The 16,810-nt window shown below is 40.7% G+C and overlaps 1 protein-coding gene across 24 annotated transcripts in view; it reads right to left on the bottom strand.

Moving 5' to 3' along the window:
• FHOD3 (formin homology 2 domain containing 3) overlaps window positions 1-16,810 on the bottom strand; it is a 655,971-nt gene that overhangs the window by 594,961 nt on the left and 44,200 nt on the right. For all 24 annotated transcript variants that reach the window (XR_010598462.1, XM_065583978.1, XM_065583975.1 and 21 more), the window contains exon 2: window positions 1,007-1,113. Coding sequence is in view for 22 of the 24 variants with exons in the window: in XM_065583978.1 (XP_065440050.1) it covers window positions 1,007-1,113 (107 nt within the window). In the remaining 2 variants the exon portion in view is untranslated. The remainder of the gene's footprint in view (window positions 1-1,006; window positions 1,114-16,810) is intronic.

Below are 16,810 nucleotides of genomic sequence, written 5' to 3'. Positions count from 1 at the left end.
ATAAAAAAAATGAATAAACTAAACAAAGAGCCAAATTTGTCACTGGCAACAAAACTTAACCAATGGCAACCCTAATTTGTGCCCTTTTGGTACTGCCAGTCTAGGGATATATGTGAAGCCTATACATAAAACGTTAAGGGTCTAAGCCTGCCCTTAGTTACAAACATGCAACCCCAGTAAAGCAACTGGGAGTACAAAAATGCAACGGAGGGTGACAAAATGGTTTTAAATTGTACATTTTATAACTTGAATAAAAATAAAGATGACTGTCATATGCAATCACCCGAAGGTCCATCAGAAATCAGGTAGACACCAAACTCTACTCATTTATTTACTGATAAATGTATGTGATGATCAGTAAGTTTCTTTGCTCCAGTATCAATTGTTATCAGAAATAATCAGTTTATTAGGAGCTATATTATGATATTACACTCAATATGCCCCATTGAGCAGTGTTTTGTAAGAGAGAGACACACTCTCTCACAAAAATTTTCATAATGGGAGTCTTCCCATTGAGTTCAATGGGCTCTGGATCAGGCCTATATTCATCAAAACCAGGTCACTGAAGTCTACATCTCAAAGACCATCATTTGGCCGAGAATTGGTAGCAGGTATACAGTAACAGTCAGGGTATATCGAGGTTCTTGGTGAGGTTGCAGAGGAAGCACAAATACTGCTGAATTCTACTTCTTAGAACTAGATACCAATCAGGGTAAGCTACAAAAATTATATAGGACTGTTGGAAAAAAGATCCAGCCTAGAAGATTTCATACACTAAGCAGTCTTTGTTCTGAAAAAGACACAAAAGTGAAAAAAGAATAAAAAAACCTTTTGCTTCTCGAAAGGGAATTGAATGGAACTGCTTGTGAGTAAAGATATGAAGGTTATGCTTTTCTCCTTTCTTATTTGAGTCTCAAAGTAGCAGTTTAAGTGCCCACATCTCCATCATTTCAATATGTCCTGATAAATACGTCTTTCATTTAAATCTGATAAATATTTTACGTACCCAGCATCTTCCTGGAAACCTTCCAATTCATCCCTTTGCTCCACTAAGGTGGATTCTAAATCCAGATAGGTACCATTATGGGACAGTTGCAGTGTACAGTCATCAAGCTGTAAGAAAAAAAATCAAAATAGTGTAATTATTTGTATTAATAAATTATAAAACACTGCCCTTCTTTTGGATATGCCAATGTTTTTTGCAGCAGAAAAAGGGAAATCTTACAGCACATGTTCCTGTTGAAGCACCTGTTCTCCACCATTTTCACTTTTCCACCAAGTCCTGAGGTCCACATTGCACTCACTATTCTTCTAGCAAAGGAGGCTAAGACAGCACTCTCTTATTTGGGGACCAATACTAGTTCTTAATTTTCTAAAGGAGCCATTTGAGTTATTAAGCCCTCAAACTCCACCCAAGACTAAGCACACTCCTCCTTCAGTGCTCTCAGCCCCAGCTGGCATAGGCAGCCAAAGGTTTGTTAGACACACACACACAGATAGATAGATATAGACATACACACACTTCAGCCCTCCAGCGAATTCCATGTCGTTGACTCAGGAGGAGATTCAAGGAAAGATTTCTAATGCTCAGATTAAAGATTATTTTAGGTTATTGCTTGGATCAGGAGACCAAAGGTATCTTTTGATTTATGCCAGAGTAACTGAGATCACAATCTGTCTACAATCATTGTGCTACTACCAAATCTAGGATTTGGAAAATCTGTTCACTTCTGTTTAGATTTTTCTTTGGAAAAAAACCCAACAACAACAACAACATTGCTTTTACATGAGCTATTCACAGTTATCTCTCTAAGTTCTTCTGGGAAGGAGACATTTAAATAGCATGGCACATACAGAAGGCTCAGTTTACTGGAAAGAAACATGTAAACAAATTTAACCCTGATTCTTAAGGATTAAAAAAGCCTACATTAAGATCCATAACTAGTGCATGTATCTTTTTGACTAAGAAGGAATATCAATCTACACAAAACTGGAAATACAGTCTTTAGAGAAAAAGAAATGAGGCTAAACACTACTCTGGGAAACTTTTTCCCAGTAGCCCAGGGTATCAACTGAAATGCTAATTTATTCACAGAAATGCCAAAAAGCAAACTACTAATTAGATAATGTTCTGCTGTCACTATGGGGATTGGGAGATTTGCCCACAATCTCCAATTCTACTGCATAACTAGGAAAAAGGAACTGTGCTTTACTAACATCTGACGACTTTAGTCTATAAAAGGCATGACGAGAACAGGAAGTATCTGATGTGCTAGATACAGGAAAATGGTACGTTCTGCCTATTTTCAATTCATCACCATAGTTTCATTTGAAAATCGTATTATTCATTCCTGTCCTAAAGCTTTGTACAATGTATCTAAGACCTGAAACTATGGTGATGGAGGGTATGTATAAAAGTAACTATTACTCCAGTACTTGAACTATGCTGCATTTCACCAAAAAGTTGGCTCCTTTTCAATGGGGGGGAGGAGAGGCAAGATGAGGTAAGAGGGGAGTAAAGTAATTCCTACAAAAAGGACCAGGCACTCAGATACCATTGTGAGGAGCCACTATGAAATACTAAGACAGATCAATCACTTCATGTAGATTCACTCTTCCTCCCTTTAGACACCTCCCTTCCCATGAAGGTCAAGTAAGGGACTAGAATCGCTGCAAATTCCCACTGTTGGAGCTCCTGCTAATTATTCCATCAGAAGGAGAGAGGAATTACCTCCCTCATATCCGAAATGACATGGGATAATAGCCACAAAACACACAGCATTCCCAAGATTTGTGCATATTTCCAATGCTCTGCCATTTGCCAGAGTTGACTATACAACAACCATACTCCTCTGCACAGCCTCCTCCTCACTCTCTAGGCACCAGCAGGTGGTTCACTGAGAGCACAGGAGAGACAGGCTCCCTGTTATCAGTTCCTGTGCTTGGCCCACAACAGCACAGAGCTGCAATTGTAGGGAAAGTCCTGCTCAGCCCCCCGCAGCCCTGGGCTCAAACATGCCCACTGAAGTTGGAATTTTTAGGGTATTTAGCTGAGAAGATCTATGAAGTCTCTACCAAGCATGTGCAGGAAGCTTTTGAAAAATTGCAGTTATCTTGACCAAATTTGGGCAGACTTTCACAGAGAGAGCAAAAGGCCACCCCACTGCCAAATTTCAAGTCCCTGTGCCAAAGCCCAGGAGTGCTAGAACTTCTCAAATAAAAGGTTACTAGACATTTTTAACATGGTCAAACAATGTATTTTTCCCTAGCCTCATTCTCAGAAACACCTGAATTTCAGCCAGAAGCAAACACCTGGAATGGAAAATTTCAGCCCAAATGGTTAAAGTTTGGCAAAGCTATAAGGTTTGACAAAACTATAAGGTTCTTGTAATGAGAAGCTGTGATGATTTTGGAAATCTGCCTATACAACTTATTAATTCAGTGAATTCTCCGTATGTATCTTTATCAAGCTGCAAACTCCATTTTGAATGTGGAGGCTAGCTGCATTCACTGTGAGCTTCAGCGTCCTGTTAGACTGAAATTTCAAAAGAGGGCCGTTGACTTAAGTGCCCAACCAATGATATGCAATAGCACTAGACAAAAGACTGGCTCTCAACCAGAAGAACTGGTTTATCGGGAGAGAGGTCACAAAGTCATGTGGTAGGATTCTATGGTCACCTGTTGAGGCTGACCAGTGAGTTAGACCCACCTACCAGAACACAGATGGTTCTCCCAGGACTTTCAAGGGAAGGGTGAACTGAAGAGGGGAAAATCCATATATGATTTACAATTTTCATACAGATCTGTGTGTTTCTTGTGTGATTAAGTAAAGAGCAACAGTGTTGTAGAACTCTGTGCAAAGTGTGTATGTTCCATGCTACAACTACCATGTAGCCCTTGAGAGAGTTAAACTGTGACCCAAAAGGCTCACACCTTCAGTGGGATTCTGGAAGAGGGTATGTTTAAGCTATAGTGGGAGTCTGAAGAGTCATCACCATGCTTAGGGACTAGGCAGCTGAGCCACATGGTCGCGGCTCTCAGGAGGAATTGTTACACAACAGGTCTGTGTTCCGAGAGTCTTCCTATGGACCCCAAGTCCAGGATAGTGCCTGGGCACTGTTCAGACACCAGAGGCTTAAAACACCGGGGGATCCAGAGGCAGGACTCCCCTGATAACAGTCTGATGGGCCGCAGGCAAGGCTGAGCCCGACAAGACCTGTTACAGAAGTGTTGAGCAACTTCAATTATAGATAGCGCAAGCAATCTGCCTATAATACAGTGGTGGGCAAACTTTTTGGCCTGAGGGCCACATCTGGGAATAGAAATTGTATAGTGGGCCAGGAATGTTCACAAAATTGGGGTTGGGGTGCAGGAGGGGGTGAGGGCTCTAGTTGGGGATGCGGGCTCTGGGGTGGGGCCAAAAATGAGGAGTTCACGGTGCAGGAGGGGGCTCTGGGCTGTGGCAGGAGAGTGGGGTGTGGGGGCTCTGGCTGGGGGTGTGGGCTCTGGGGTGGGGCTGGGGATGAGGAGTTTGGGGTATAGGAGAGTGCTCTGGGCTGGGACCAAGGGGTTCAAAGGGCAGGAGGGGGATCAGGGCTGGGGCAGAGGGCTGGGGTACGGGAAGGGGTGCAGGCTCCAGCTGGGGGGGCATGCTCTGGCATGGGGCTGCGGATGATGGGTTTGGGCTCCAGGCAGCGCTTGCCTCAAACAGCGGCATGTTCCTTCTCCAGATCCTACACGGAGGCACGGCCAGGCAGCTCTGCACGCTGCCCTATCTGCAGGCCGTGGTTCCCAGCCGTGGTTCCCAGCCAATGGGAGCTGCGGGAGCGGCATGCAGAGCGGAACCCCCTGGCTGCCCCTACACGTAGGCGCCGGAAGGGAGCCATGCTGCTGCTTCCGGGAGCCACGTGGAGCGGCTCCCGACCCTGCTCCCCGGCTAGAGCGTGGCATGCCCCAGATCCCGCTCCCTGGTGAGAGCTCGAGGGCCATCTTAAAATGGCTGGTGGGCCAGATCCAGCCCACAGGCTGTAGTTTGCCCACACCTGCTATAATACATACACTCTAGATGTATAATATACTACCATATATCTGCTTTAAGGTCAGTTCATTTTCATCTATAAAACTGATTTTTTTCTGGTTTCATGTTTTTTGGCCTACATAAAAATTAAAGTTGTTTTGTGAACCCAACAAAACAAAGCTTTTAAAATGAGCTTTCCATTTTTCTGTGTGTCGATATATCAATTCCGAAAGTTGCCAGATGGACAGCCCTGGAAACTGAAACCCTTTATTTATCCACAGATCAGTGATAGCTATGCCAATGGTCTCAATTTTAAACTGAAGCAGAGTCTCGTGTCTAGTTAATCCAGCACTTCTCCACAAAGACGGCCACAAGTTTAACATATAACAATGGTACTAGTCATGTTTTAAGATGGACCTTTGGTCTGACCCGGTACGGCCTTTCTTATGTTCTTATGTTCACTTTGCACAGCAAGTCTTCAAAAGGTAATGATTACTCATATGCAAAATAGATGCATCCATATCTCATTTATGCTGTTAATGAGACAATGATAACATTGTGTGATAGTTCCATGAATAGGATGTTAAGTCTGTTAGAACCATGGATCTCATCATCAGCAAAGGAAATATTTTATTCACAGACTGGACATAAGAAACCCAATTATTCCACTGAAATTATACTGGTCTGAAGAAGCAGCAGGCCAGGGTTCTTTAAAAACGCCTTTAAAAATGTTATTTTCCAAATAACTATTACTGAGGAAAATGAAGAGAAAACTGGCATACGAAGGAAGTATTTAAAAGGCCCAAAGAATATAAAATAATCTCTTTTATGAGAATTATTTTACAAATTTTATACAGATAAGATTATAGGAAACAATTATAAGAATGGCCATACTGGGTCAGACCAATGGTCCATCTAGCCCAGTATCCTGTCTTCCAGATGCTTCAGAGGGAATGAACAGAACAATTATCAAGTGATCCATCCCCTGTCATCCAGTCCCAGCTTCTGGCAGTTAGAGGACACCCAGAGCATAGGACTGCATCCTTGATCATCTTGGCTAATAGCCATTGATGGACCCATCCTCCATGAACTTATCTAATTCTTTTTTTAATCTAGTTATACTTTTGACCTTCACATTCTGCTTTAGACTTAACAGTCTTGAGTAATTTTGTATCGTCCACAAATTTTGCCACCTCACTGTTTACCCCTTTTTCCATATAATTTATGAATACTTTGAACAGCACTGATCCCAGTACAGATCCCTCTCTCCATTCTGAAAACTGAACATTTATTCCTACCCTTTGTTTCCTTTCTTTTAACCAGTTACTGATCCATGAGAAAACCTTCCCTCTTATCTTACGTGAAAGGCAACTGAAAAATGTAGTCAAACAGTAAAAAATTCAAAGCAAAAAAGTATTTTAAAAAATACAATTCCTAATGTTTCTTAACCTAAACTTAGTCTGTCAAAGGGTAAGGACGCCCTTGGTCCAAATGTAAACTGAAAGGAGCTATTTTCAGAATCAGGACCCAATTGCTCAGCCACTCCTGCCCCTTGTGATGTCATCACTTCACTAGTTCTCTGGTCATCACAGAGAGCCTTCCATGGTAAACAACACTTAAAGTTTGAATGTAAATCTCAAGCAGACAATGGGATGAGGGGACTCTCATATTTTCTTTAAAGACTATAAGGAAATAAAAAACATGGGATGCCAATGTATTCTTTTTTATTTTGCTGGTCACCTTTAAAAATTAGTTTTGGTTAGATTCCTATGTCTTTGTGCCAAAATGATTTTTACTGCAATGATTTTTGAGCTCAATAGGACCCATCAACATAGCTTTAACAGCAGCACAAAGCAGTGAAGGTTTCTCAGTTGGTCAGTTCTTAAAAAAAAAGCTATGCCCCATTTCTCCTCACAATGTAGCTCTTATTGCTAAGCAACGGAAAAAAGCTCCTAGATTCCTTAAACTTTGCAGCTATTTCTAAATGCAGCACTGAAAGGAACAAGGAGCAAGAGGGCAAAAAGAACAATAGGAAGGAAAGCAGGCTATTAGCCAGCTACCTGAAGACAATTAAATGCCCAGTGTCCCCTTTCGAAACTACAATGGAAACTTTTTCCTGCTTTGAATAAAAGTAATCTTAGTCAGTCATTTTTTGCTTTTACTGTCTTTAGCTCCTTATTGTCCAAGAGCTAAAACCGAAAGATTGTTGGTGGGGGCGGGGGGGAATGGGGCATTTGCCTCTAACACATTAGCCACATGATTTCAGACTGAATAATGTGAAGTCTGCAGGCGTTACAGCCCCTCCCCACCCCTGAGTATGTGTGCATACACACTTCTTATTCAAAAAGCCTAAAGGGTCAATTAAGCAACATAAATGCAACACGCTTATTGCCATGCCAACTGAAACTTTAGAGAAGCTGTGTTCTTTTTCTCCAGAATGCTTAGCTAGGTTATAGAGCCTGAGTCTGAAGTGGACTTTCCTTAGTTGTTCTAAGTTGTCTGTCCCAGGGTACTGACAGTCAATTTTGCAAGAGCCAAGGTGATATATACCAGGACTCACTCACTCTCCATTTTATTTTAAAAAGAGAAAACTGTCCCAAATTATTACAAATGTCTTTTTTTTTCTGTCACTTTCTTTCACTGAAAAAAACCCTGGGGCCATGGGACTGTATTTTTCAGCAAGCAACTTATCAAGTGATTTCCCCGCACAGGTTTCTATAGTTGTGTTTGCAAAATCCATGCATCTCAAATGATTGTCCCGCACATTCTGAAGTTGGCTACAAGATGATAGCCAGCAGGTGTACAGATCAGAGCAAACCATTCTCAGAGTTTTATCTTCCATTTAAACTAGTGGTGGACAACTTCCAAAAGGTTCAGTTCAGATAATTACTGAAGGTTCAGAAGCCAATTTTATACTAGGCCCAAGCCCACTGATGTTTACAGAGATACAACACAGGTGATTTGTTTACTGACGTTTACACAAACTACTTGACTCCGCAAGACAGAACTGGAAATATCACAACAGGCTCTCATCAGAGTTCTAGATCAGGGGTTCCCAAACTTGGTTCGGGGCTTGTTCAGGATAAGCCCCTGGCGGGCCGCGAGACACTTTGTTTACCTGAGTGTCCACAGGTACGGCCGCTCGTAGCTCCCAGTGACCTCAGTTCACCATTCCCAGGCAATGGGAGCAGCTGGAAGCGGCTGCCCGGCCTGCGCCACTTCCCGCAGCTCCCATTGGCCGGGAATGGCAAACCACGGCCACTGGGAGCTGCGTGGGGCCGTACCTGCGGACACTCAGGTAAACAAAGTGTCTTGTGGCCCACTAAGGGCTTACCCTGAACAAGCCACGAACCAAATTTGGGAACTCCTGTTCTAGATGGAACTGTCAGGACAACATGTCCTGCTACATTTTGCCATTTCCAGTCCCACATGTTACTGAGATGAACAGAGATGCTGAATAAAAGGAAGGGGAGGACCTTTATTTTTTAAAGTGACCTGATTGTTTGGTTCATACTACTAGTTTCTGGCAAAAGTTCACACAATTCTTATCGCAGCCAAACCTCTTCACTCATCCCTAATTTAAACCATCATTGGCTGGCAATTGCTCATGTTAATTTTGGCATGCTTTTTATCCATTTAAAGAGTGGTTTTCATAGTGGGGAAAAACTGTTGACTGTAACAAACAAAACTAAATTGCTTTATTGCTCATTCTTTCTTTTTAAACTTTTTAAGCCTTATTGATTCTATACATTACAATCCTGTCACGTCTGCACACTTCCACTGCTCAGTTTTTCACTATGCTCCTTTCTGGGTCAGTTGTTTCTCCAGTGGAATAACAATCCTATTACTGGGCCCTGTGAAAGCCAATTCTGTCCTTGCCTGAGCCATCTTCTCCTCCACCTCCTTTACTAAACCCCCTCTTGCCAAAGATGGAAAAAATGCCCCTAACAACTCAGATTTCATACCTACATTATTTCAAATTGCAAAGAGGTCTTAGTGATCCATCATAGTATGATTTCTTAACAGAATTCTAATGGCCTATCCAGACTTTAAGGTCAAACTGGTTGTCATCAAAGGGTCAGAACAAAGACTATTTTATTCTGTATTCAGAAAGAACTGTGTTTTGATCAATAAACTTTCATTAACATTATTACAGTTCATCAGATGTATAGGTTTTCTGCAGCTGCATGTGACTCGGCCTTTAAAATGTGACAGATGACTACTGCTATTATTGATTCTCAATGAGTAACCTAAATAGAAATAAAAAAGTGTACTATTTTATACCAAAGGCAAGTGCCAAAGATTCTGCTTATTTCAGCTCTAACACTTGCAGGTCTGATAGCAAATCCCCATTCTTCAACGTATATCACATGATGTGCAGAGGATGTGAGGGAGATTCCCACACCTGAGCCATTCTTTTTAGGTGACAAATTTGAGGAACTGTCCCAGATTGATGTGTCATTAGAGGAGGTTTTGGAACAAATTGATAAATTAAATTGTAATACGTCACCAGGACCAGATGGTATCACCCAAGTGTTCTGAAGGAACTTATATATGAAATTGCAGAACTACTAACTGTGGTGCATAACCTATCATTTAAATTAGCTTCTGTATGAGATGACTGGAGGATCACTAACGTGACACCAATTTAAAAAAAAAGGCTCCTGAGGTGATCCCCAATTCCAGGCTGGTAAGCCTAACTTAAGTAACAGGCTAATTCGTTGAAATTATACTAAAGAACAGATTTATCAAACACATAGGTGAACACAATTCATTGGGGAAGAGTCAACACAACTTTTGTGAAGGGAAATCATGCCTCACCAATCTATTAGAATTCCTTGAAGAGATCAACAAACACGTTGACTAGGGTGATCCAGAGGATAAAGTGTACTTAGACTTTCAGAAAACCTTTGACAAAGTCCCACAACAAAGGTTCTTAAGCCAAATAAGGAGTCATCGGGTAAGAAGGAAGATCCCCTCATGGATCACTAACTGGTTAAAAGATAGGAAACGAAGGACAGCAATAAATGGTCAATTTTCAGAACAGAGAAGGGGAAAATAGTGGAGTCCCCTAAGGGTAAACAGTGAGGTGGCAAAATTAGCAGACGATACAAAATTACTCAAGATAGTTCAATCCAAATCTGACTGCAAAGAGTTACAAAGGGATCTCACAAAACTGGGTGATTGGGCAACAAAATGGCAGATGAAATTCAATGTTGATAAATGCAAAATATTGCACATTGGAAAACATAATCCCAACTATACATACAAAATGGTGGGGGTCTAAATTAGCTGTTACCATTCAAGAAAGAGATCTTGGAGTCATTGTGGATAGTTCTCTGAAAACATCTTCTCAATTTGCAGCGGCAGTCAAAAAACCTAACAAACTTGAGAATCATTAGGAAAGGGATTGATAATAAGACAGAAACTATCATAATGCCTTCTATATAAATACATGGTATACCCACATCTTGAATGCTGCATGCAGATCTGTCACCTCATCTAAAAAAAGATATATTGGAAAAGGTACAGTGAAGGACAACAAAGTTGATTAAGAGTATGGAACATCTCCATATGAGGAGAGATTAAAAATACTTTGACTTTTCAGCTTGGAAAAGAGACAAGTAAGGGGTGATATGATAGAGGTCTGTAACATTTTGACTGGTGTGGGGAAAGTGAATAAGGAAATGTTAATTTCCTCCTTCACAAAACAAAAGAACTAGGGTTCACCCAATGAAATTAACAGGCAGCAGGTTTAAAACAAACATAAGGAAATATTTCTTCACACAATGCACAGTTAACCGGTGGAACTCTTTGCCAGGAGATGTTCTGAAGGTCAAAACTATAACAGGATTCATAAAAGAATTAGGTAAGTTCACAGAGGATGGGTCCATCAATGGCTTTCAGCCAGGATGGGCAGGGATACAACACCATGCTCTCAGTGTCCCTAGCTTCTGTTTGCCAGAAGCTGGGAGTGGATGGCAGGGAATGGATCACTTGATGATTGCCTTTTCTGTTCATTCCCTCTGAAGCACCTGGCATTGGCCACTGTCAGAAGACAGGATATTGGGCTAGATGGACCATTGGTCTGACCCAGTATGGCCGTACTTATGTTCTTATGTGTGTTCTTATGATCGTTTCAGAACACAGCATCCCAATGTAGGAGAAACTGGTTGGATAGGGTATTTGATTGTATTTATTTGTATGAACAAAATACATTTTAAACTCACTTATCTGTTTTTGTTTCTTATGGATTTTTTCTTTGTTTGGTTTGGTTTAATACATTTTTGTAACTTGGGACCTTAAAAGGTTTAAAAACAAACAAACAAACAAACAAAATTTACAAAAAACAAGTCTCGCCACAAGGCTCAGGTTGAAAATTAGACCTGCATCCAGCAGTGAGCTCCACAAGAGTGACACCCTGCACCTATACAAAGCCCCACTGACTTCTGGGTCCATTCACATAGAACTGATTGCAGAATCAGGGCCTACATTTGGAGAAAAATTCAACTTATACATTTATTATTTTTAGGGAAAAATTCACAGTATCTCAGGCGGTGAATTTACATAATGAAACAGCAGGCACAAGAACTACTTCCATATTTTTAACTACATTTCAGTGGTTTTCAACTAAGGTTTTTATGTGTAAATATTATTAGCACTCTAATGCCTACTGAGTTAACTGCTAATAGTCAGCACTTAAACAGCTGTTTTCACCCTCAAGGTGCTTTACAAACTTTGCAGGAACAGGGCCTTAAATATGTGCATGGACTTAATTTTACATCCTGTGACTAGTCCCACTTAAGTCACTGGGACTACCCACAGAGTGTAAACTTAACCACAAGTTTAAGTGTTTGCAGGATTCAGCTAAGGGATCAGAGTCAAATTAAATTAAGAAAACTTGCTGCTATGATATGAAGGTCTCTTCTTTGTGACCTCATCCTACATTCCTGGCTGATCTCAGACTCCCATATCACATTCTATCTCCCGCTCTATAGCCTCTACAGCATAAATATCTTTCGATGGTGATGTATCTGAATGTACGAAACATAACATCAATAGCACATTACAACTGTAAATATACATAGTATATCTGCTGCAATGGTTAGATACAAAGGAGTAAGTCAGTGATTCTACAGTTCTTCATTCTGTTGATCACTTTATGAGAAAGAGATCCTCTTGTGATGCTGACAATCCAGGTGCCAGTGCATGCCAAAATCTCAGGACAATTCACTTGTATGTGAATATCAAAGAAGCGTTAATTGTTAGTATGCTGTGACGGTACTGCCTGTGGGAGCCAGCTGAGGTCACTCAATGAGGGTGAACTGCAAACAGAACGGGGCCAGACGGTGCTGTCCCTGGGAGCCTGCTGAGGTCACTCAATTAGGGTGAACTGCAAACAAAACGGGGCAGACAAACCTCAAACACTGGTGGTTATTCCAATACTTAGATTTACCAAGCCAGCACAAAACAGCTTCTATAGTACCTCACTGGTTACTCAGAAGTCCAAACAATGCAGTTCCCCTAAAGTACCCAGCCTCAGGCCTCCGTCCAGACACAACTGTCAGATATGATGATGATTACTGAAAATCTTATCTCATCATATAAAAGAAAAGGTTCTTCCAATCCCAAAGGATCAGCCACATACCCAGGTCCAATTATAACTTAGATCTTACCCAAAATACACGCTACAGTCAATTCTTATTAACTAAACTAAAATTTATTTAAAAAGAAAAGAGAGAGTGTGTTAAGATCAATATACATACAGACTTGAATTCAATTCTTGAGGTTTAGATGCACAGCAGAGGTGAGCTTGTAGTTGCCAAAAGTCCTTTTAGATATAGTCCATAGGTTATAGTCCAATGTCCATATTATGGGTGACTCCAGTCAGTGACTGGGATCTCAATCCTTGTGGCTTAAGGTTTCCCCCCTCTTGAAACCCAAAGCAGATCTGAGATGAAGTAGGATCATGTCCCAGGGTTCTTATACATTTCCAGCAGCCTTTCAGCCTGAGAAAACAATAGGCTTAGCTCTCCTTCTCCCAAACATCCTGGCAATTAGCACAGGGTAATTTATCAATTAAACAGTTCAGATACAGGTTACCTCAACCTTCAAAGAGACATATAGACAATAATACTATTTCATTCAAGTATCATCATAAATGTTAATATTCCCTTTCTGATCTTTGAATTTAAAACTATAGCAATAGATAAGACTTGTTTGCTTACATCACAAGCCCTGAGCAAACATCTATCCTTTTACCTCTAACAATGCAGACTTGCATTTCAAAGCTTTATTCATTTACATATCTTCCTAACCAGTTTCTACAGTTCACCCAGGGGTCAGGTAAGTCTGAGTTAATTAACTCTTTCTGGCCCTGTCACCTTTCAATGAAATACTATTTTACACTCATAACGTCATATATGCGTTCAAATTAATTCACTCCTATGGTAATAAAGATCAAAGGAGATATTGACTGTATTGTTTTTGTCTATCAATCTCCTGTAGTTTGCTATTATGTTACTTGTACATTATGTATACCCTGTAATTAAATAACCCTAGATCAAAGGTGTGCTAATGAAGAGTGTATTCAGGTGTTCATGAAAACTAATGGAATGTTACTTGTATTGTTCTTAATTATCTATTCCCATGTAACGACAGGCATTCACATTATGTATATCCTTATAACTAAATAACCCATTAAATGCAGCTGAAGCTTTGGGAAAATGCCAATGAAGAAGAGTGCTAATTTCAAAGAAAGAGCCCTTGTGTGTGACAATGGGAGTTCATAGACTAAGTGTATTCCTCACTCACCATCATCAGAAGAAATGCCTATGTGGGCAGTGAGACAGTTGGCTAGTTATCTGTGCGAAGAAGCTATAAATGGATTTCAAGGAATAATCCTGAATCTCTGGACTGTTTGGATTCCAACAGGGTGGAAATACCAAACAAGTAAACAGAGACCCACAGAGTTATTCTGGGTACCCTGAGACACCTTTGGAACTGACAGATTACTACATCTCTGCTATCATTTTGGATTTACAAACTCTGACTCACCTGTTAATGTATTTTACCTGCTTTAACCTCTCAATAACTCATTTCTTTTTCTTAGCTAATAAATCTTTAGTTAATTTACTAGAGAATTAGTTGCCAGTGTTGTCTTTGGTAAAATCCAGAGTACCAATTGATCTGGGAGTAAGTGACCAATCCTTTAAATTACTTCCAATCCCAATGTGATGTGAAATTTGGTATAGTGACCATTATCACAAAATCCAGTTTGTCTGGGTGACAAGATAAACAGGAGAGCCTAAGGGTATGTCTTCACTACCTGCCGGATCAGCGGGTAGTAATCGATTTATCAGGGATCGATTTATCGTGTCTCGTCTAGATGCAATAAATCGATCCCCAAACGCACTTCCCGTCGGCTCCGGAACTCCATCAGAGCGAGAGGCAGAAGCGGAGTCGACGTGGGAGCCGCGGCCGTCGATGCTGCGCCATGAGGACCCAAGGTAAACCGATCTAAGATACGTCGACTTCAGCTACGCTATTCTCGTAGCTGAAGTTGCGTATCTTAGATTGATTCCCCCCTCGTGTAGACCAGCCCTAAGTGTACTGACTGTGACTCCATGGTAAGACTAATATAGTGATCCAGGAGGTCACATTTGTTATGACTTGGAGAAATCTAACACATAATATAGCACTAGGGGTGTCTGCCCCATTTTGTGACAGTGTGACCTGAGATTATCACTCACAGCTGTGAGCCACTTTAGACAGCATGATAACCCTGTTTCCCAAACCACCTCTTTGCCCAACAATCCAGCCCCTTATAGTGTAGTTCTCTAAGTGTTTCATTCTGGTGACCAATGGAGAATGTTCCAAGGACTACAGTCTAGGATATGTTAGAGTAGGTTTTTATAAGCATGAGAGTTCCAGGATCACAAGTTGCAACCACCTTAGCATGATTACAAACAATATGCTAAGAGGTGGGGAGAGAGTCTCAAAATATTTGCAATGAAACATCAAATTGAATGAAACTTGCCTGGTCATAGGGGCTTTTTCTTGCTGTTTTTTTAATATTAACTCACAAAAGCTTAATCTAAATTGCACTAAAATGTGCATCAAACCATGTAAAATGACTAGTTTTGACCTGAAACCACTAAAACTTCAACAGTTTCAATTGAGTTTTGCATTGAGGACTGGGTTCATTCAACCCAAACACCCAAAGCTCAACTTAGGGGACTGAAAGAATGCAGATCAAAACCTGAACTCCCGGAAAAGTGGAACTGCTGTGTTTTCTGGTGCTTCAGCACTAAATTCAATGTACATTTTCAGTGATTTTGTTTTAAAAGGATGAGAGTGATAATCTGTCTTTACATCACAGTTTTTTGGCTTACAGATTCCATACTGGTATGTTTTTCACACCAGTGCAGCTTTTCCTAACTAAGAGTAATTGGAGTTAGGTCTAGCCGACATTGTTACATGAATTTCTTTGGGTGACCAGAGAGTAAAATAGCTATAAAACCAGAAAACTTTGTTTGGAATTACATACAACTTTTTGGCTGATGCACCGAGGATACCTACAGCTGTCACGTTCACAATACCATTTGGTGGGAATTACTGTGAAGGTATATAAGGAAATGGAAATAATTGTGTTCTCTAAGAAGGGGATGTCAGGGCTGGATCCCCACTTTGATATACCAACACAGGGAGGGAAGGATTAGCTTCAGTGGAGTTAGTCATTTTGGGAATCTTTTGTTCTCAACTTTTTTTTTTTAAAGTGTAGGCAAATCTCTAGGATAAAACTACTATAATCATGCTTTTGAAGATAATATGAAACCCAGGAAAACCAAAATCATATATAGTTTGAAAAATGTGATTTCATCTGTCTTTTTTTTTCTTTCTTGTTCTTGAATTTCTGATAACCATGGAGCGTTTCCATTTTCCAAATATTTTCTGAAGTGATGTGGAATTATTCTACAACCTGCAATCTCTCCTCCTTAATGTGTATCCCTAGCACTCAATTTTTCATCAGTAGGTTATTCCATCCTCCACTCTGTTAAAGACTACAGTTAAAAAACGTGAGGTGTTCACTGAACTCAGCAGTGGAATCTTTATAGGACAAATAGAAAGATAAAAACAGAGATGGTTGAGGGAAAAATGGGGAATATTAATGTTGGGAGCACTGAATGACAGTGAAAATACTATGGTCTGCATGTTTTCTCTTGAATTCTCCCTTCCAGGTTTTCAAACAGTGCACAAGGGATCCCGAAATGGATTTTTTTCCCCTCCAGAACACACATTTGGGATCAATGCTTAGTCATCATCCACTTTTTCCTTCTGTTTGATTAGCTGTCAAGATACCTTAATCCTTAGTATTAAAAAAGTTGTTTGAACAGGGTATGAAAGTAAAGAGAACCTCTGTGCTTCTTAGGGCCTCATCTACACTACTAATAATACTGAGTCAGGGGACCACATGGGTGTTCCCTGACTTGGTTACAAGATAGTTCCTACAAACAAAATATATGGATGCTTAAGCAATGGGTAAATGATATAATACTACACCTCTACCCCGATATAACACTGTCCTCAGGAGCCAAAAAAATCTTACCGCGTTATAGGTGAAACCGCGTTATATCGAACTTGCTTTGATCCACCAGAACGTGCAGCCCCGCTCCCCCCCACCCCCTGGAGCACTGCTTTACCACGTTATATCCGAATGTGTGTTATATTGGCTCACGTTATATCGGGGTAGAGGTGTATTATATGATCAATGATATGCTCTCCCTGTGTCTT

Source organism: Chrysemys picta, chromosome 2 (genome assembly GCF_011386835.1).
Source record: "Chrysemys picta bellii isolate R12L10 chromosome 2, ASM1138683v2, whole genome shotgun sequence".
Taxonomy (NCBI): Eukaryota; Metazoa; Chordata; order Testudines; family Emydidae; genus Chrysemys; species Chrysemys picta.
This window is presented reverse-complemented; position numbering and strand designations above follow the sequence as displayed.